The sequence below is a fragment of the Motacilla alba genome, chromosome 11 (genome assembly GCF_015832195.1).
Source record: "Motacilla alba alba isolate MOTALB_02 chromosome 11, Motacilla_alba_V1.0_pri, whole genome shotgun sequence".
Lineage (NCBI taxonomy): Eukaryota > Metazoa > Chordata > Aves > Passeriformes > Motacillidae > Motacilla > Motacilla alba.
In genome coordinates, this window is record NC_052026.1 from 2,537,913 (window position 1) to 2,558,576 (window position 20,664).

At 42.5% G+C, this 20,664-nt stretch overlaps 1 protein-coding gene across 1 annotated transcript in view; it reads left to right on the top strand.

Annotated features, from left to right (window-relative positions):
- The first annotated feature begins 2,885 nt into the window (after window positions 1-2,885).
- Window positions 2,886-20,664, top strand: part of LOC119705444 (transcription initiation factor TFIID subunit 4-like) — a 146,858-nt gene continuing 129,079 nt past the window's right edge. The window contains exons 1-4 of the mRNA XM_038147873.1: window positions 2,886-3,958; window positions 7,616-7,788; window positions 19,386-19,517; window positions 19,797-20,006. Coding sequence (XP_038003801.1) covers window positions 2,962-3,958; window positions 7,616-7,788; window positions 19,386-19,517; window positions 19,797-20,006 — 1,512 coding nt within the window. The 5' untranslated portion in view covers window positions 2,886-2,961. The remainder of the gene's footprint in view (window positions 3,959-7,615; window positions 7,789-19,385; window positions 19,518-19,796; window positions 20,007-20,664) is intronic.

The window sequence follows — 20,664 nt, forward strand, 5'->3', positions numbered from 1 at the left end:
GTTCTTCATTTTAAGAAGTTATCTCAAAATCTTACCTGAATTGGTAGGTAGCATCTTGATATTAAATTTAAACATAAGATGGTTAAATTGTATCTTTGAAGGCACTGAAAGTGTGTATTTGAGACAAAACCATGACACATAAGCAGGAAAATAGTGCTCCTTTCTAAGCACTTTCACTTCTGTAGAAGACAATAGATTACTTGTCCCCATGCCCTCTTCTCACTCCATGCAGCTGAACAGGGCAGGGGGACTTTGCTGTTATTAATATTTTATGTTACTGAGTTATTAATGACAAACTTGGGCTGCGAGCAGGGCACAGGCCTGAGCAGTGCTGAGAACAGAGAAACAAATTCTGTGGCGGATTTTCTGTGGCAATTTTGAAACCATGGTTGGAAGTTAACTTTTCTGAAGACCATTCTCTATCTCAAACAGAAAATAATTCAGGAAATACTGTATCTTAAAAGATCAAATGAGATTATCACAGATTTTTCTTTTTTTTCTTTTTTTTTTTTTTGTATGCTGCACGTATATAAGTCCAAAAAATGAGAGAGCAACAAATATATTAAGGAATGGTTTTTGTGATGAAATGCATGGAAATATTTGGAAAATATTTTTATAATAGAATGAATACAAAAGTTCACAGGGGTTCTGTACTTTACTAGAAGTATTTTTCCCTATGTAAAAGCTCAAGCCCAAAGGCAGTTTCAGCAACAATTTTATAACCATTCTTAGGTATATCCTCACCTCTTGACTTGAAGGAAGCCCAGTGTGAGTCAGTATACATCATGGTTTTTAAATAAAACATTCTAATATACTTCCTTACCCTCTGTGTTTATATATATAAAATGGCTCAATTTAAAAGGACTGGGGAGAAATACAAATTAATGTTTTACAGATTACCCACGCACAAATGTACATTCAAATTGTAATACTTGCCATTTTCTCTGTCCACTCAGAAGATAACTTTTAGCTTCTAAAGTTACAAAGCAATTCACTTTCCTCCAGGGTGGTTTTTATGAAAACACCTAGTTTAATGCCACAGTATTAGAAAAATGGGCACTAAAATTTGTTTAGTAGTCAGGACTAATTGCAGAATCATATGTCTAGTTTTCCGTTCTCTTATGAAAACTCTGGAGATGGTTGTATGCAAATAAAGTGCAGGAGCAGCTAAGCGAGGACTGCATGGAGTTTTCTCTGATAAAAATCAATAAAGTCTGTGACTCATACAAAAGTAATATTGGATAGATTTCTATTTTTTCCATCCCAAATAATTATTCTTTATATTTGTGCAATAGCAAATTGAATCTTAATATCTACCACGTTTTAATTAAACTTCCAGGTAGAAGCATTTGTTAAAAATTCAAATTTAGTTTAGTTGTAGCACTCCACTAAAGCAATGCTCATTTTCTAAGCAAGTTTTTGATGTATAGATCTCTTGTGTACATTTCATGCTGCTTTTCATAAACACTGCTGTACTTTCCCATCCATGCTCTGCACCATCTCCTGCTCATACAGCCTACCACACCTTTGGACCTTCAGTATTTTCACTGGCTACTTTCTTGAAGAAATATGCACCAGTTTAATTTCGGGAGACATTTAAACTTATCCTAATTAAACTGGTACAACCTACATTTAAAGCATTTTCAAGGTGGTTTCTTTTGATTCATCATGAACTTGCTCCTAAAAGACAATCAGGAAAAACTACCCTGAATAAAAACGTAACCTCCTTTGAGAGGAAGCAGAGCAGCCAGGGGCAGTTTGGTCTTGTGAGCCCAGTGAGTCACTCACGGTAGGACCGAGCAGATTGAGCCAGGACTGGAGCGGGGCTGGGCCCCGCGCTCCTTCCCCCCAGGGCATGGAGCCGTTCAATGTCTTATCCACCGGGACACCTTTTCCAGGTTTTTGGAAAACCCCGAGAGAGCACAAAATGAGGAATGATTCACCATTTCAGAGCACAGAGCGGCGGCTGCAGCGCATCCCCGCTTGCAGGCCAGCAGAGACAGGTCTGGAACCAAGCTGCTGCCGGGGTCACAAAGCCCCTGGCGTGTCATTCAGACGGGGAAATGTTTTTATTTGCAGGGTCCTCTCGAAGACACTGCCATTAGTTAAAAATCCGATGATTTAGGTCCACTGTCTTTCTCTTAAGTCATTCCAGAGCGTGTGAGGAACCGCTGGTGGGAAAAGGGCTCACAGGAGTGCGATAACAAAAGCGTAAGCAGCAAAATTAACTACTTTGAATTTCCCGTGAGGATGCCGAGGGAGCAGCACGCCAGGACAGCTGCTCTGGCGCTGCAAAGAGCCTCACTTTTGTTTTCCAAATCTTCTGAAACAGCGTCCCCGTCAGGAAATTGTATCACTGCAGCCATTCTGGTCTGGCTGGGGCAGCAGCTGTGCATCCCGGCAACTGCGGAGCGGAGCAGTGAAACCGTGAGCTGGGCGTGCCTTCGGCTTTGGGACGGCCCGTCCCGCCGCACGGCCCCGCTTTGGGACAGCCCGTCCCCGCTTTGGGACAGCCCGTCCCGCCGCACATCCCCGCTTTGGGACAGCCCGTCCCGCCGCACAGCCCCGCTTTGGGACAGCCGGGGCGGTTCGCTCGCTTCTTCTGGCGGAACGGGACGGGAAGGGAGCCGCTGACCGCCACCGCCTCATCGGGACGCGGCAGCGCCGGGCCCTGCGGACAGCCGTGACAGGGAGGCTGCTCCACACCCGAGTCCGTCCCAACGGCACCCCTCTGCACCCACTGCCGCGGCTTCCCCAGGGGCATCGCCGCCCTCTCCTTGGGCGGCCTCACCCGCTGGAACGCCCGGGCGGTCCCGGTGCCGGTGCCGCGCGCGCTCCCGCCCGGGCGGTCCCGGTGCCGCCCCGGGGCGGGGCGGAGGTGGCGGCCCCTCCCATGGTGCCCCGCGCGCGGCAGAGCCCCGCGCATGCGCACGGCGCCGCCGGCTCCCAGCTCAGCGCAAGATGGCGGCGGGCGCGTCGGACCCACTGGAGGAGATGCTGCTCTTCTCCGAGGAGGTGGACGAGAAGGCGCTCAGCGACCTGGTGGGATCCCTGGAATCGCAGCTGGCCGGCGGCCGCGGCCCCGCCGAGCCGCCCGCGCCCAGGACCTCCGCCCCGTCCCAGCAGCCGCAGCAGGGGAGCCTGGCGGGGGGCAGCAGCCCCGGCCGGCAGCAGCACGGCCGCCCCGCGCCCCCACCCGCGCCCGGGGCAGGGGAGGCGGCGGGGCGCCCCGGCAGCGCGGGGAGCCGAGCCCCCGCCCAGGGGCCTCTCCCGTCCCCGTCTCCCCCGGCGGCGGCGGCAGCAGCGGCGGGGAGGGGAGCGAGTGTAAACAGTAGTAGTGTGCAGCAATCACATGGAGCGGCTCCCGGCGGCGGCAGCCCCGCCGCTCCCGCCCCGCCGCAGCCCGCCGCCCCTGCCCAGCCTGTCAACAACCATGTGGCCGCTGCAGCCGCCGCCGCGCGGGACGCGGGGAGCCCCGGCCCCGGCCCCAGCCCGCCCGCCGCCGACGGCGCGCCCGGGGCCGCGGGGGGCGGCGGAGCGGCGGCAGCGGCCGAGGGCGCCGCCGCTGCCCCCGCGCCGCGCCCCGGCCAGGCGGCGCCCAACGGAGAGGGCGCGGGGGCCCGGGCGGCCGCGGTGCCGCCCGTCAGCGGGCACGGCGGGGCCGCCGCCGCGCAGCCCCAGCCCGCGCCGGGCGCGCTGCCCGCGGCCGCCGCGCTCGGCGCCTCCGCCAGCCCCGCACCGCCGGCCCCGGGCTCGGCACCGCCGGCCCCCGCGGCCCCCGCCGCGCCCAAGCCCGCGGTCACCGCCAAGGCGGGCGCTGCCCTGCCCGCCGCCCCCCAGGCCGTGTCGCCGCGGCCGGCGCTGGGCGCTGCCCCCCGGATCGTGGCCCCGCAGCTGATCGTGCGGCCGCCGCCGCAGACCACCATCCAGCTGCCGCCCGGCTTCACCATCCCGCCCGGTAAGTGCTGCGCTGCGCTCCCGGCATCGCCGCTCGCTCTAACCTTCTGCTCTTGGCCCAGGGCTTTCCTTTCCCCCAAAGCTGCTTTGTCCCCGCTGCTCGACGTGCTGGAAACCAAAGAAGAGGCACCTGTCTGAGGGCACCGTCTGACGAACCGGCTGCCGCTAATTAGGGTGTAACTGGTACGGCTAATGCAGAGTAATTGCAGCTGTTGTTGGGTGAGTTACTGTTTCTGTCCTGGGGAGAGCGGCAATCACGGTGAGTTAACCTGTGATGGTGTAGTTGGACAGCGGATAAAAAAACTGGAGAGCCGGAGTGGACGCTAAGGATAACTTTTTATGTGTTTTAAAGGACTTTTGGTTTTCACTTGATAGTTCTGAAAAGTTTTTCTGCTTGAGAGAATGGTTTCTGCTGTGAGCCAGGTGTTAAATGTGTGTAATCTGAAATTTATAATTTCAGTAACTGTGATAATGTCGTTGTGTGAGGGTAGTCTACATATCACCAGATTTTATTTCCAACTCTGAAGCAATTATGTCCTCTTTGTACTCCTCTAAGTTTCTTAACTTTAATTGCTAAAAATTTAAGTTCAGCAAGGTTGCCAGCTAACCAAACCGGCATCCCTTCATCCTCATGATTCCTAATCTTAGCCTGTATATTGTTTCATCTGAAGGGTACTGTGGTCCCCTACTTAGATTTTCATGTTGCAAAAACTTGGGTATCTTCATGTCTTCTTGATTTAGGAGCTGATTTAGCATTTAAGCTAATTTTTTTTTCCTGTTAATATAAGTAGCATGTTAAGATGTGGACCTATTGATGTAGTCTGAAATAACTGAGTTCTTCCAACTTATTTCTTGAGATATTTGATATTTATTAGCTAAGTAGAGCAGCAATGTTATGGTGTAGTTGTTTGTTTCTGGGTGGGTTTTTAGTAGTTGTGTATTTGGCCCTTGTTTATGAAGAATCCTCCAGAATCTGATGCTCCAAACACACAAATCTTGGTGGTTTCATGAAGACCCAACTAACTTGAAACAGATAAATTGCTGCTCAGACTGTGTGCCTTTAGCCTTTGCCTCCCTTTGTTAATCTGCTGAAGATGGCTCTCTGCAGATGATAGCTGTGTGCGTTGTAACTTTGCACACAGTTTCTGAAGTTCATTGTGTCAATACTTCGATCTGTTACTTTCAAACAGAAGAGGGGAAAACTGAGCCTTGGAAACAGTCTGATCTAGGATTTAGAAAATGTTATGGAAATAATACACCAGAAAGTTTTAATTCAAATTTGTTTTATTACAAGATAGTTGGAAATCCATTAAATTTGCATAAATATGAAGATAATATGTTCTAAAAGGAAATTATTCAGAAAATACAATTTTTTTTTGAGTTTTTAACTTGGTGGATCATTTATAATTAATCTGAACCTCCCATATAGCAAACTTCTATATAAAACAGAAATTTAGAATCAGATTTTGAGAACAGGTTATTTTAGCAGATAATGCTCCTAAATTGTGTATTTCATTTTTATGTGACTGACAGGAAGGTAAAATTAATCTCATCATTTAACTGGCTTCTAACTTGCACCAGCTGCTCAGTAACAGGAATTTGTAGTCCTCCAAACTGAATTAAAATATAATGTTAACACATGAGCATTTATTCATTTATAGTAGTAATTGTGTCTGCAGCTTTGGTTGAGACTGTATGGCACGTGTTTCAATTCATTTGTCATTTCCACTCAGTTTTTCTCTATTCAGAATTAGGTTTAGAAAATGGGAAGATAAATTAAAAACACACCTGTGAATCTGTGTAATGCAAATAGAACATGCCTTTTTTAATGTGTGGGAGGCATTATCCTATGAGGATTTTTATATAAGGCTCACGGTCGTGATGGCAGAAGTGATAACCCGTTTGGCCAGTTGGCATATTCGGGTGTCCAGATGGTTTGGAATGGCACATACCAAATACATCATCTGCTTGCAGGATTTTCTGCAAATGTAAACTGTGAAGCTTGGTACTTAAATGGCTAATGGACCTTAAAAGTTACCTTTTAGATGAGTTTTTAATGAGTTTCTTTCAACTTTCTATTTAAATTACTCTTGGCTTTGAAAGAGAGTTGTTATTATGGCTTTTGGATGTGGTCCTTGCTGTAGCTCTGTATGCCTGTTACCTTAAACTTTGATTTCCATGAGTCTTTAGTTTATAGTGGCAGAAATTTGCCTTCTGTTTGTGTTTGTAGCAGGAAAGGTTGGCTGGGAGCACCCAGCTCTGGGAGTGAGGGCTTTTACGTGTGCTGCAGTTCTCTCACGTGTCCCACAATTGGGATTTGGTTTTTCCATGTCAGACTGAAAGATGTTCTTGCTGTAGGGTTCTGAAATCTGTTATAATAGTGTTTGAATTTCTTTGTCCTCAGGGTATTGTACAAACTGTGTCCCTTTAGCAAGGTGTAACTGAGAAGTTAACAATTAAAATTGGATGTAAGCTGTTACCTTTAGACTTGGATATAAGATTTTACCTTCTTCATTTTCCTCTGAAAAGTTAAAAAAACTGTAGGAAGCAATTTGCACATAGAGGTAGGTTGTAGAAACAGTGTCTACTGACCCTGTTATCAGCAGATTGAAAGTGACCTCATAGGTTTTTAGTTTTTGGTTCTCTAGTAGTTGCAGACAAGATGTTTTTCTGGTTATTTAACCTGTTGTATCCTATGTAGGTTAAGTTATTAAAATGTATTCTGGAACTAACTTGAAAATTCTTTTTAATAGTCTGTCTGGAGTACTTTTTAGTTCTGAGAGAGCTATGAGAAGAACATTACATGCTTTGCAGTGACCTGGAATGTGTGAAACTCCAGGACCCATAGACCAACTTAGCCATTGTCTCCCTTTTTCTGACCTGCTGACTACAAAACTTTGATGGCAATGGCTCTGTTGTTTAGAAGGCCTCTATTTATGAGGTGTTTTACAAGAAAATAATCTGAGAAAATTATCATTTACTTCTGGAAAGTGTTAGAAAACACTTGCCAATTTTCTAAAGTTTCTGCCCCGTGTGGTTGTGTGCTGAGGAGCTGTGTTGATTCTCTGGGCCTAGCAGTGTTTGCTGTTGGTGTTTAAACCACAGGTAGTGGGTGCCTCCCAAAGTGGTGATGGTGGGTACCAAATAGATTAATCTGCTAATGCTCAGGGTTAAGTAAATCTCAGATGTTGTGTGCTCAGAAGTGTGTCTGGCCAATATTTGCATGTCCCCATAGCTGTTGTTTAGTAAAGCTCTTGGCACTTTGTCCCTGGTATGCATGTACTCAGTTGTGTTCCCAGCAGCTGCGTTGTCCTTAGAGTTTACTTTTAATGAGTATTTCTTTCTAATTTTGTTCTCCTGACCCTGACTAGACTGCTAGAAATCACTGTCCCCCAAACACTCCAATGGCTGCTTTTTTCATCACTGCTTTCCATAAACTGCAGTTGTTTAAATTCCAAACTGAATTGGGTCTGCTAGTGGGGCCTCCCTTTCTTCTTTGAAATGAAATCTCGTGTTACCCGAGAATCAGAAAGAGATGCACTCTAGGGCAGGTGTAGGGTGCCATACATGACCTTTACCGTGCATCCTGTGGTTAGACAGTTGTGTACGTGTTATCCTTGCTGTCATTTGCTGCAGTGACTGCTCTTGCCCTCCCTAGGGATGGTCCTGGTGCGCACGGACGCCGGGCAGCTCGTGATGGTGCCCCAGCAGGCTCTGGCACAGGCTCAGATGCAGGCCCAGGTGCAGACACAGGGACAGGGTCCTGCCAACATGTCACCCAGGCTTTCTGTGCCCACAGCTGGCCCTGTTTTCCGCCTGTCAACAGCTCAGGTATGTCTGGCTTGATTTTGGTGCATTGTCTTACACATTATTACTTCGTATGTTTCTGGGACTGTGCTTTCCTCCCTTTTTTGTTGTGAAAACAAGAAATACTTATTCAAATGTCGTTTATTTTATGGGGCCTAGGATTTTTCTTTTATTTAAGGAAAAAATCTGCTTTAGAGTCTCTTAAGACTGTGTTCAGACTAAGAGATGATTGGAGGCTGCAAAGCTCAGTCTTAGTCTGGACTGTGTATCACTGGTTTAATAAGCGTCCCTTGCTGCTCTGAATCAGAGGCACTGGGATATCCCAGCATGCTGAATCCCAGGATAGTTAATTTCACTGGACATTAGAAAAGAGAAAGCCAATCACATTCTATCCAAGGATTTGCAATAAATTTAAAATAACTCTTTAAATATACTTTATTCAAAAGAAAGATTTGATTCTTCTAATTTTTTTCTGGGTGTGATCTGTCTACACTGAAAGTTTTTCCTGTGTTGTGAGTACATTTCCCTTTTTCTAGGGATTGATAGGATAGAGTGCTTTCCTGTCTCAAATTCATCAGTGGAATGTGTTGATTTGAACTTGGAGCTAATTTATTTTCTAGGGTGAATGTGGGGTGGTCTTGTGTTTTTTCGTTTGGTTTTGGTGTTTTGTTTTTGTGGGGTTTTTTTGCTTGCTTTTTTTTTAAATTTCTTTGAAGCCTGCATTGATTTAAAAGTTTGTAGAGAGGCCATTTAGCTTTGAGCCATTTAGGGCTAGAACTGAGCTATTTTACTAAGATGTGGAGGCAAACACCTTTGGATCTTAGTACAGGACTGCTGTGCCATAGCAAGAAGAGGCAGAGTTTAAGGTAGTTTTGCCTAAGGTGTATGTTTGCAGAAGAGATAAGTAATTCTATGTGGAAAGATGAAAAAGGTACATTTACAACTTTTTAGATGTTGTAGAAGTTGCTTGAAATAAGTTCAACAGATATTTCCCAGTATTTATAATTTGATTACTTTCCCTTTATATGCTTTATGTGTCACACCATATTTATAGTCTGTAGTTTTTATCGCATCATATTTGTAGTCTAAAAGATTTTTAAGTTTAATTCAAAACTGAAAACAATAATAGACATTTCAGACAAGAAGTAAGCTGGAATAAATTTGGAGAATTGAAAATAGAAACACGAGGCAGTCTATAAACCACAGGGTAGCCAACTAGAATGTAAGTTTTAGAAGTGAGTATACCTGGGAAGATTGTAGCTCAGTGTCAGGAAAGACATAAATGAAAGCCTGGAAACACTTGGAAAAACTTCATGCTCTCAAAAGAGAGGTAAGTGCAGTATTGGATGAAATTTGTTAAAGAACTCTTTGCAGAAAAGGCAGCCATATAATGTTTAAATTTGTGGTATCTGAAAGAATAAGACTTGTAGAAACCTTCAAAGAGAAATGTATTCCAGGAAAAATAAACACAGAGATAAGCCTGTGTTCATTTACAGATTTTTTTTCTTTTTTTTTTACTGGTTTGATGACAACAAAATTGCAGCCAATTCCTGAATTTGTACATCTGTCTTTGGTTGTTGGGGCCTTTCTTTGCAAATAAGTGCAGTCACTTCTTTGGTAATTACTACAAGCAGATGTTCTAGCAATGGCTCCTGAGACAAGTGCACAGTGTAAATGCAGAAGAGGTGTGTGGTGGGACTGTACCAAGAATGAGATCCAAGTCTGCTAGTTTTAGCTATTTTTCTTCTGTACTATTAGTTTTCATGTGGCCAGTATTAATTAATAGTGGATTAAAATTCAACATGGAAGCATTCATAACAGATATGAACACATTGTTTGTAATTTGAAGATTTCTGAGGAATAAGCTTTACTGCACATGGAAGAAAGTGTGCAGAAATGTAGACCCCCCTGCTTGGCTCTGGGCTCAGTCTGGGGTTTGGATCCCACAGTCAGCCTTAAGATGAGTGCACAGGAAATGTAGATCATGTTGGTCTCAGGCAGCTGTTCTCTACTTGTATGAAGCAGTTAATGTTGCAGAAGGGGTATAATCCTACCTGATGGATTTATATAAAAATAAACCCATGAGGATAGTGCATGTTCAGGTGTTTGTAGAGTCAGCTGCAATCTGGAGAGGTTCAGGTATTAAAAAGTTGTGCTTGTTTTTGTGCAGGGTTCTGCCCAGATGAATACCCACTGCACTGTAGATGTTCCTTTGCACTACCTGGTGCTGACACACTGGCTCACAATAGAGGAAGCCAGCAAGGCCTTAGGAATGATCAGTATCTTGCAAGATGCAAAAGTTGGATTATTTTAGTGTAGGAGGATTAGAATAATGGTATTGTAGCTTGTCAGGATTCATCTCCTTTGAAAATCTAAGTGGTAGCTGTCCAAACTGTACTGCAGCATTTCTGTATTTGTTGTAATTAACAGGGTTAAGAAATAATTAATATTACCCTTGGGAAATTTACATTGAACTTCCCTGACTCTGCATTTGATCTTCAGAGTCTTCTTTCATTGTGACGTGCTTATGTTTCATGCTTATGTTTTATATATGTTTGACCTTAGAGTGTTCTTTAAAAATTGTGGTTGACAGCCTCTTTAAACAAGATTGTAAAGATATAGATTGTAAAGGTACATCTAATGAGAACTAGACACGAGACTTTTATTTGATTAGGTGGATGGTTTAAAACCAGAGACTCTTCATTGGTTTTCCAGATGAAAGGTTCAATGATAAATATTATGCTAAGGTTTTAGAAACGTCAGTTATTTGTTTGAGTAGTCATTATAATGACCAACTGATTCAAGGATCAAGTTTTAAAATAAAGGAAATTCAGGGAGTTTTTAATTAAGCTGTTTTCTTTCAGGATTTCTTTCTGGTGGTCAGAAAGCTGAATTCAGCGAATTAAAATTTCCAGAAGAAGTTTAAAATTAATCAAAAATAATGTGTTAGGTTTCTATGTGTATAGAGTATGAATGTTCAAGAGTCAATGGTGTCCACTGTGACTGAAACACAAGAAAATTCTCATGCCATTAGCTCAAGACAGAATATAAACATTTACTGCCTGAATCCTGCAAAGTGTTTTGTGAGATGGATGAACATGCCAGGCTATGAAGTTTTAACCTTTCTTTCTGATATTAGTGGGATGGTTGGTATTTTACTGTATAGAGCTCAACTTGATTACTGTATCTTTATTTGGTTATTTTAAGATAGTTTTATTTGGATTAAAATGCAGAATGCTTACATTTTGTAGAGCTTAGCATTGTATTTTAGTCCCTGAGTTTGCATTTTACCCTTTTACCTATGTGGAAAGTCAGCATGAGTGGAAACTTGCAGTCTGCCTTAAGGATTCTAGGAAATAATATCTTATGAAGAATGTATCAGAAAAAGACATGGCCTTCATACTTTATGGGTATTAGGGTTACTGCTCTGCAGATTGTCCTGATTTAGCCTGTGTCAGGTGTCACAAGTTACTCAGCTAAGTGGTTGTTTTCAGAGTTCATTTGTTTATACACTTTAAATAATTATTGTGGTGAGAAAGTCTGTTGTGAGCTATACAGCTAGATATAAAATACAGGATATTAAATGCCAAAGAAATTGTAAAAGCTGGCAGTTACTTTTGGCAACTCATTAAGAAGTGTTGAGAGTGCTAAGTGGAGAACATAAAATGGATTTGGAATTACTTTTTTTAAAACTAGAAGAAGGAGTGTTTGAAAAACTCCCAAGTGTTCATCTAAATTTGAAAGCTCTTTGGTTCTCTCCCCTTGACAACTGTGTAATTTCTCCACTCTCAAAAAAGGAGGGGAAAATAAGGCAATGTTTTAAATGTTCTGAAATAAGATCATCTTGGTCAGTACATACAGAGCTGTTCACATTCTAAACCCCTTCTGCAGCCTGGGTACAGCAGGATTTTTCTTTCCATACCCAGGGCTATCATTTGCTCACAGGTATTTTGGAGGAAAATGAACCAGGTTTTCCCTGAAAATTCCTCTAACTTCAGCAGCTGGGCTGGTATCCAGGACAGTATGTGAGGAAGGAGCCCTCTTTCTCTGGGAACAATGGAAGCTGCTGAGACAAGGAAAGTGCAGTGTGTTTCCCTGAGGAATTTGTGTAAGGGCTGAAGGAAAGGCTTTCCTTAAACACCGTGGCTCTGTCCTTGCCTGTTCTGCTGTTGAGGGTTCAGAAGTGAAATATCTGTATACAGCAGTACTTACCCTTGTGGGGAATCGATAGAGCCACCCCTCTTCCCTTCCCAAGTTTAAAAGAAGGTGTTTGGATTGCAGTGCCAAAGACAAGAGTTCAGAAAGACTGAGATCCATAACTTCCTGTTGATCCCAGGTTGCTGTGTCCTGTGGGTGTGCAGTGGGTTCCAGTCCTTCCATGAGGAGTGATTCAGCTGGGCACTCGACACACGATTGAGTTGCACAGCACACTTAAATCTGATGTTTCTTATTCTTTCATTGCTTGGATTTGCTATTTAAGTTGTTTGACTTCTGCTGTTCAGAGTGTCTTTTTGTTGTTTTTTGCAGCTTTCAGGAGTAGAGGCAGATGTACAGCTTTGGGTACACTTTTGTGTTAGATTCTGGGAGAAGAGAGACAAATCCATTTTGAAAGGAAGACTTGGGTTCTTCTTGACTCTTAGGTGGGCTAATCTTTGACTAGACATTTAGTTATGCTCCTCCTAATTGCTGCTGTGTAAAGCATGAATAAAATCTGTTTCCATTCTTGGTGGGATTCTGGAAAACTGGCAAATGGGGATAAGCACGTGCGTTGTAGGGAGGCTCTTGGCTGGGTCAGTGTGAGGCTGAGCTCGGGGTGCTGGGCTTGGACAGGTGTCCCAGGAGCATGGATGGTGTCTGCAGCACACAGGAGCACTGAAACACATCCAGGGAATCAGAGCCTGGCAGGAGCAGCAGTGCAGACAGTGGTCACTGAGAGATGGATTTGATATTTTAATGATCTTTTCCATTTCCAGTGTTCCTGGTTTCTTTAAAATATTCAAGGAAAACATGAGTAAGTGCAATTGTACCAAATAACAGTTTTAATTTAGTTCAAATGATAAGATTGCATAGGATTGTAATGGTAATGTTAATGGTTGGACTCATTGACCTTTGAGATCTTTTCCCAACCTAAATGAATCCACAATTCTGTGATATTACTTACTCTTAGCTGCAGTTTTTGTCCAGTGTTTTGTTTTGTTTAGAGAAAAATTGCAAAATACTCAGGTATATTAAAAGTATTTTTCATATCAGTGTAGTTACAAGAGGCTTGTTTGTTTTTTTAAATTGGTATCTCAGGGTTTACATGGAAATAGTCTTATCTGAGTATTAAAATAATCTTTGGATGCATTAAAAAGTGCAAGTTTGTTGTACTGTGAAAGTAATAATGTGCATATTTTGAAAAACATGATTTGGATGCTTTTAAATTAGCTGTGCATAATTTAATTTAACTATTTTCTCAGTGGGATTTTAGTTTCCTTTTACTTTTTGGTTGACATTCATTTTAGTTGAATATTAATACATTTTTAATGTTTCCAGAATTTAATCAGCTTCAGAATATTAGTTAAGATACAGGATTTTTAGGAAACAAGTCATAATTGGTTGGAACTTAAATTGATCTTAGAAGAATTCTGCTCTGGATTCTTGCACTATGAGCAGCTTAAACAGTGTGGGTTTGCTTGCTCTACTATATTCTTCAGAGATAATAAATAAAATGCAGAAGTCTTCTAAAACTGGTTATTAGATTGCATTAAATTTTTGCCTCCATATCTTGTTTTGAATTTTCGACTTGTAAGATTGTGAAAAATAGGGAGGTGCTGCCATCTAGTTTTCCTTTGCTGTGTTTCTTTTGTTTATCTGCATTTTTCATTTGTACACTTTATGGCCTTTCACACCTTGGATGTGTTTTTTTACTGGCTTTCATTATTTTAATACCCAGATGAGCTTACCTTCATAAACAAATAGCAAAAAAAAGTTGCTTATTTCAAATTATTTTTAGTTGCAATTATTTTATGTTACTGACAAAATTAAAGTACTGCTGTAAACTAAGAATATTAAGTGAATATCATACAGGAAAGACCAATGTTAGCCTAGCCCACAATATTTTATTTTGGAATACCTGTTATTGGAACTTGAAAGCAGGTGAAGGAGTGTATATTGGAGTTTTCACGGGACTGCTGCTGAAAGTGGATTTGACATCAGAGTCAATTTACGAATGTTTTTGTTTCACGTTTTGATTCAAATTGTGTTTTCCATTATTAAGTTTTTGTATATTTTTAGTGATCAAAAAGGTGGTTATGTGTGAAGTGTGATGGTTTAGTGTTTGGTTTTCGTTGTCTAAACAGCCTGATACATACATTTTTTTAAGAAAATTACACTTTTTTTCTAGCTTCCTTTTGTCTTGCTTTAGGCATTTTTCTAACTTCTACTGTATGAGTTGGAATTTTATTTTATAAAGTTTACTGCTTTGTTTTCTGTCTTTCAATACTCACTTTCTGCTAAGTTTCACGTTGCCATCTGTTTTTCAAATGAAAAACCCCAAGTGTTTGGAGGGTGTGCCAGGCGCTGCATCCCCTGCTCTGGCTGTGCCTTGTTTTTGCTGTGGAACACGCTCTGAGCAGCAGCAACAGCTCAGGCTGTGCCTTGCCTTGGTGCTGAGGGCAGTCTGAGCCTGGCTGATGGTTCCCAAGCTGCTGTTCTTGCTAAATCTGAGATTGGTCTGGTAATACAAATCTGAGATTGGTCTGGTAATACAAATCTGAGATTGGTCTGGTAATACACTTATGCCTGGGTTTTCAACATTGTTTATATTTTTATGGCAGCTTTGGTATTTTTTTCTCACTTATTATTATTGACTCTTGTTTTCCTTTCTGTTTTCACATTCTTTCTGCTTTTCCAACAAATGCTTGTTTTTACTCTTCTCAGAAATTTTAAGCAGACAGATAAATTTTTGTGGTTGCTAAGGTGCCCCCACTGCCATTATAATCAGATAAACTATTCCGTGCTATTTCTTTTGTATTGATGGTTTTTGGGCTTCTTTGCAGTGTTCTGGGGAATACATTTGTGGTAGTAGGGCAGGTGGGTTGGGAGGTCAGAGAGAGTAAGAAATGTGTGGTCCTTACTGTGCTTTAACCACAAAACTGTTTTCCTTCTTTTCCTTCACAGTGAGTGATTTTCTGTATTAAGCAGACAATAGGTTTTTAGTACTACAAATGATACTGTTTACATTTTGCAATGCTCCATACTGTAGCATTGACATAGCTCTAAAACTTAGGAAACACTCAAATGTTAGTAAGGCTGTAACTTTAAACATGCAAAGCTTAGCAAGTGCTATAAAGGAGGTTCCTGAGCACTGGCACAGTGGCTGCCATGTGCATGACCACATACTACTGTTATTTTTAATTTTTACAGTGTGTAGGCTGGACAGTCCTAATTAATGAAGATTTGTATAACATTTTTTCCACTGTTTCCACTGGGTTGCTTCAGGCTTACTTGTTGCCCCGCTCTGCAGTGGGAATTAATAACCGAGCAGGTTTTTTTGTGAAGCTTATCCCTGTAACAACTTCCTCAACAATGCAGTTAAGGGGATTACTAACCTCCTTTTGTAAGTAGGAAATGGAGCCTAATTGTCTCTATTTTAAATATGGAATGAGAAATGCTGCTTAATTTGTTGTGTTCAGTTTGACTTCATTGCCTTCAGTTGCAGCCACGGCCACTCCTGGTCACAAACTCCACGTTTCAAGTTGGGCACTCGTAAAGACACTGATTTAATACAATAAGAGTATGATGTGATACATAAGAGTATTGATTGCAATGGATTGTCTGTATTTGCAGGCAGCACTAAGAACTGGAGGCAGGAGTAGGATCCAACTGAAGTGACAAAATCCAGCTGGTTTTATTCACCAGATATTTTGGATGAACCCTAGTGATTGTAGGAGGACCAGCCGCTTGACCAGAGCATGAGACAGTGCTTTGATAAGTATTTGCTTCAGCAGTAGGGGTTTTGGACTTAGAACCCCTGGTTTCTTAGGGTTTTCTCTTGTGGCCCCAAACTCCTCTGCCTGTCCTGTGTAACTGCTCCCAGTGTTTTCCTGCCCTGTTATCCCAAAGGGACATTGTGCACGTGGGGAGCAGAGCAGCATCTCCCTGCTTTGGGTTCTGATGCTCCACTCAGTGGCACTGTGGTGGCAGTGAAGGTTCTGCCTCTGCTGTCTGGCCTGTTAGAGGTGCCGTTTCCAGTAATTTTCTGTAACTGTGTGCAAACGTTAGGCTTTTAAAAGGATAATACTTTGGGTCAGTTTTGCTGTATTTTGACTAGGCTGAAAAAAAATCAAATCTGATAAAAAAATTTCTCTTCATCTGACATTGAAGTGGCTGTTCATGTGAACTGGAGTCAGAGGAGCTGAGAGGCAGTCATTCAGCTTGTGGAGTTTCTGCATGAACTCTTCAGAAGTTTCAGTCCTGGGAAGCAGAGTTTGCTGATGGGGAACATTGAATGGATTAATAGCAGTTCAGGCTACAGCCGTGCCTGGAGGAAAGGTTGTATGAGTTAGTTACTGAAAAATTATGTGGTAATTGACCCTGGCTGGACACCAGGTACCCACCAGAGCCTCTCTGTCCCTGCCCTCCTCAGCTGTATGAGGAGAGAAAATGTAAGGAAAGTCTTGTGAGTCAGGATAGAGATTCCTCACCAGTTACTGACACAGCAAAACAGGCTTGGCTGGGGGAATGAATTCATTACCAATCAAATCAGAGTAGGATAATGGCAAATAAAAACTGTGAACAATTCCCATGTGCTCTGAGTGCCTAAGTGGAAGTGACTTGTTGCACCTTGCAGTCAGAGTCACTTGTGTTACCTGTGTGACTTGGGCAGGCAGAACAAGCCTTGGGACCCCCGCTCCCAGGCTGTCCCTGCTGAGATCCTCCTTTCCCCTGGGCTGTGTGGACAGAGCAGCTCAGGAGTGTGTGCAGATGCAGCCTCCAGTGTCCCCGTGGGCAGCAGCAGCAGCTATTGACTGTGCTCAGTCGTGGTCTGGCTTCCTGCCTCTCAGTGTCTGAGTACAGGGCAAAGGGCTCTTCAGTGTTATTCCCTCTATTTAGGGAATATGAAAACCTGATTTATCTAATAAAAAAATAACAGTTATATTTGAAAATGTATTTCTTTTGAACTCTACTGGTGATTTCAGAATTTAGTAGCATCCTACCAAACCTCAGCAGCTTTTCCTCAAGGAACACCATGAATTCTTTTAGATTCTTCCGACAGGAACTTGACAAACTGGGTTATGATTTTTTGTTAATATAATGTTGATCATTTTTGTTTTCTTTTTGACGTATTTCTCATGAGATCTGTTTGCAAGTTTCCATCATAGAAAACACAGCTTTTTCTTTCTAAATAATTTTTATCAGTTCTCAAAGCGTTCATGTTGGGAATCCTTTGAGTATCTTCTGGCAACTTGCAGCAGTCACTTGAAGATCATTTCCATGATGTCTAAGAATTTCTTCAGGCTAGTTTCTTGTTATGTTTCTCATCCCTTCATTTCAGACTTACCTTTTTAACCCTTCTAAATTTTGGATCCACATTAATAAGCCATTGCATTACTTTGTTTGCAGTTCTCTGGTGGTGAGGGATTTCTTCAGATCCAGCACTTTAGTGCCATTTTCTATTAAAGACTTTTGTCACTATTGATTTTTGAAACCAAGGGTGAATTTAGTTTTCAAGTTTCACAGTTTGCTGCTGAGGTCTGGCACATGGGAATACATTCTTAGTTGGGCGTTATAATAGGGAAAATTTATATTTTAATTATTTGCAGTTTTATTTTCGAATATGTTCCTGTGATGAGTAATGGGCATTTATTAGCTGAGAAAAATCCTCTAGCTCGCAGCCTCACTTTGTGTTTGTGGATTTCTGGCTGCAGCTCTTGCCAGAAGGTAGTAGCTGCCAGAAGTGCCCGTGGTTATCTGCTTTTTTCCTAAATCCTCACTTCTGGAAGCCCGCACTGATAAGGGGGCAGATATCACAGGCATGCTACGTTCTTAGGCTGGAAGCTGATTATAAGCAAGTGAACAGGATACACAATATTTATATTTCAAACGCAGCACTCATCAGGTAGATATAATTTCATTCAACCTGTATTTTAAAACACTTGTTCATTTTTATAGTAAGGAAAGGAGGTGTAGGGTGTTTAAAACAGGAGAAGCTTTATGTGGTCCTTTTTACAAAAAACCAGATAATTCTGCCTCTTCGTGATGATGCTGTTTGTTGTCTCTAGGCTATCTCAGGATGGAAGGCATCCCTAGTCAAGATTTTAAAAATCTTGAAAGCTATACAGACAAAAAAAGGGGTTTGTTCAGATGTCAGGTAGATTTATTTGATTTGTTTTCTTTCCTCCTTTTTTTCCCCAAGTACAGAAGATTGATATCCAGTAGATGATGTTGCTGGACTGATTTGTAAGGAATCCTTGGGGCTTTGAATGCCTGCCTGGGCTTCTTTTCCTTTTGGAGATATTTTAGACACTAGATGTTCTTTGGAGAAGTATTTTATGTAAGTTTAATAGACAATGTATGAATCTAAAATAAACAGTTCTTTATAAAATATGAATTTTAGAGACATATGAATTAAAACTTAAATCAAGGAAAACTAGTTTTATCTTGTGGGAAGCAACATCAGCCATGATTTATTACTCTATCCACTTAAAAATTTTGTCTTTTTCAAGTGTGCGAATGCAAATCTTAATAAATGCAAGTTACAAGACACCAGTGTGGCCTCTATTTTTAGTAGTGTGTGGTTCTCATTTTGTCATAATTGCCATATTGTGTGATGCATTTCGTTTATAATGGTATTTACATTCCTGCAGAATTAAGTAACTTCTCTGGAGACATTTTTAATTCCTAAAATCTTGTCCTTTTGTAAGACAGCAAGAGATTTCAGTCTTGCAATGAAAGTAGATCACAACATGAGTAATATGATTGCTAAATAAGATAAATTTCCTGAGCTATAGAGTGTACTACTGACTGAAAGGCTGTAAGTCAGTCATTTTCCTTTGTCTGCACTTCATATTGCAGTTGCTGTCTGGGTACAGAGTCTGTGTTCTAGGACAAAGGCTCTCCCAGTGCTTAGATTTCGTTTCTCTGCAAGTTAATTTCTATATACTCCAATCTGAAATTATTTTAAGAATATTTTTCTGCTTTCTAAATTTTCTGTCCATATTACTTTTCATAAATAAAAAGCACTACAGCAAGCCCATAAATACCAAGAGGACCAGTATGTGTTACTGGCAATGATAAACTCACATATTGATGAATACTGACATGTAAATATTACAACTGAGTTGATGCATCAATGTTGCATCAATTTTTTTGCAGGTCACATTTGTTTTTTCTAATCTTTTTCATATAGCTGTATGAGTAATAGCTTTCAAGAGAAGTACTGCAGAGCTGTCATTGAACATGAGAAAGCTGATTTTTCCAGTATTTGTGAATATATGTATAAAAGCACATTAGTAGGTTTGATTTTTTTTTTTCAGTATTAATAATGATTATTCTTGCAATCACTATTATTAAAAAGCCTTGGAGATCAAGTTTACTAAGGAGAAAAAAAAGTAAAATGCTCGTTTTTCCTTTGTCAGCAGCCAACGTCTGTGGCCACCTCCAGCGTCCGCCTGGGCCTCCCGGTGCCAGCCAAGGTGGTGCCATCGACGGCGGCGCCCGCCAGCGCCACAGCCACGCTGCCAGGAGGGGCTGTGCTGTCCCACACCACGGTCAGGGGCTGGGGACACTGCCTGGGCTCTGGGCAGGGAGGGGACATCCGGGATGGATGCATGGAGGATCCCTGGGAGGGTGGGGAGGCTCCGAGCAGCTGTGGCTGCCCCGGGATCCCTGGCAGTGCCCGAGGCCAGCTTGGGATGGGGTTTGGAGCAACCTGGGATGGTGGAACTGGATGAGCTTTAAGATCCTTCCCAACCCAAACCGTTCTATGATTTTCTTTTTTTTTTTTTGAAAGTGAAAATTAATGTATTTGTAATATAAAATATTAATAGGTATCAGTAGCTACGACGAGCGCTCCAAATTTGTTCAAGACGACGGTGGCGGCTGGCCCTTCAGCCTCGCAGCAGCCCGCAGCGATCAGCGGCGCCCAGGGCTCGGGGCAGCCTCGGCTGCCGCTGCCCCCTCACACGGCAGCGCCCGTGCCAGCACAGCCCCTGGTCATCCCCAGCTCTCCTGTGCCTGGAACCACCGTGGTGTCGCAGGCGAGTGTGCCAATAGTGGAAACATTGTTTTCTTAGTGCCTTAGGAGCTCCTCGGGTGGACTCAGGAGCAGGAAGAGCTTTTTCTTTAGGCAAGCGTGTATCCCCTGATGGGACAAATGCTTGCAAACGGGAGAACCCTTGCCCTGGTTTCAGCCAAATGGGATACAGATGCTGAGAGGGAGAGAGAACACTTGTGGTCAGCTGTCCCCACCTGCCGTGTATGTGGCACTAGTGGAAGGACAGCTCTGTTCCTGCAGCCAGAACAGTCAGGCCTTCAGTCTATGGACTGTCCTGTTGCTGGGCCTCGAAACTATGGTTACACTGAAGTGTGATGTTTCTGTTTCTTGGAGCAACTATGCCATGTGAAAATAATGGCTTGTTTTACTACTAATGAAAAAAAGATCGGATATCATGATGTTTGAAGACTTCTTTCTGATTTGATTTTACTGCTGTAGCTGCTTTGTACAAAACCATACTGAATCAATAATTTAACAAATTAAGAGAGCTTGGGGAACGTTTGTACCTTGTCTGTTGGGCATCTCAAAGGGGAATTCATCTCCAGCAATTTGTTGTGTTATTTCTCATGTTTAAGGTTATTTGTACCAAAGCAGACTATAAAATATAAAATACATTTCTTTCATTGATTTTTTTGTTGTTA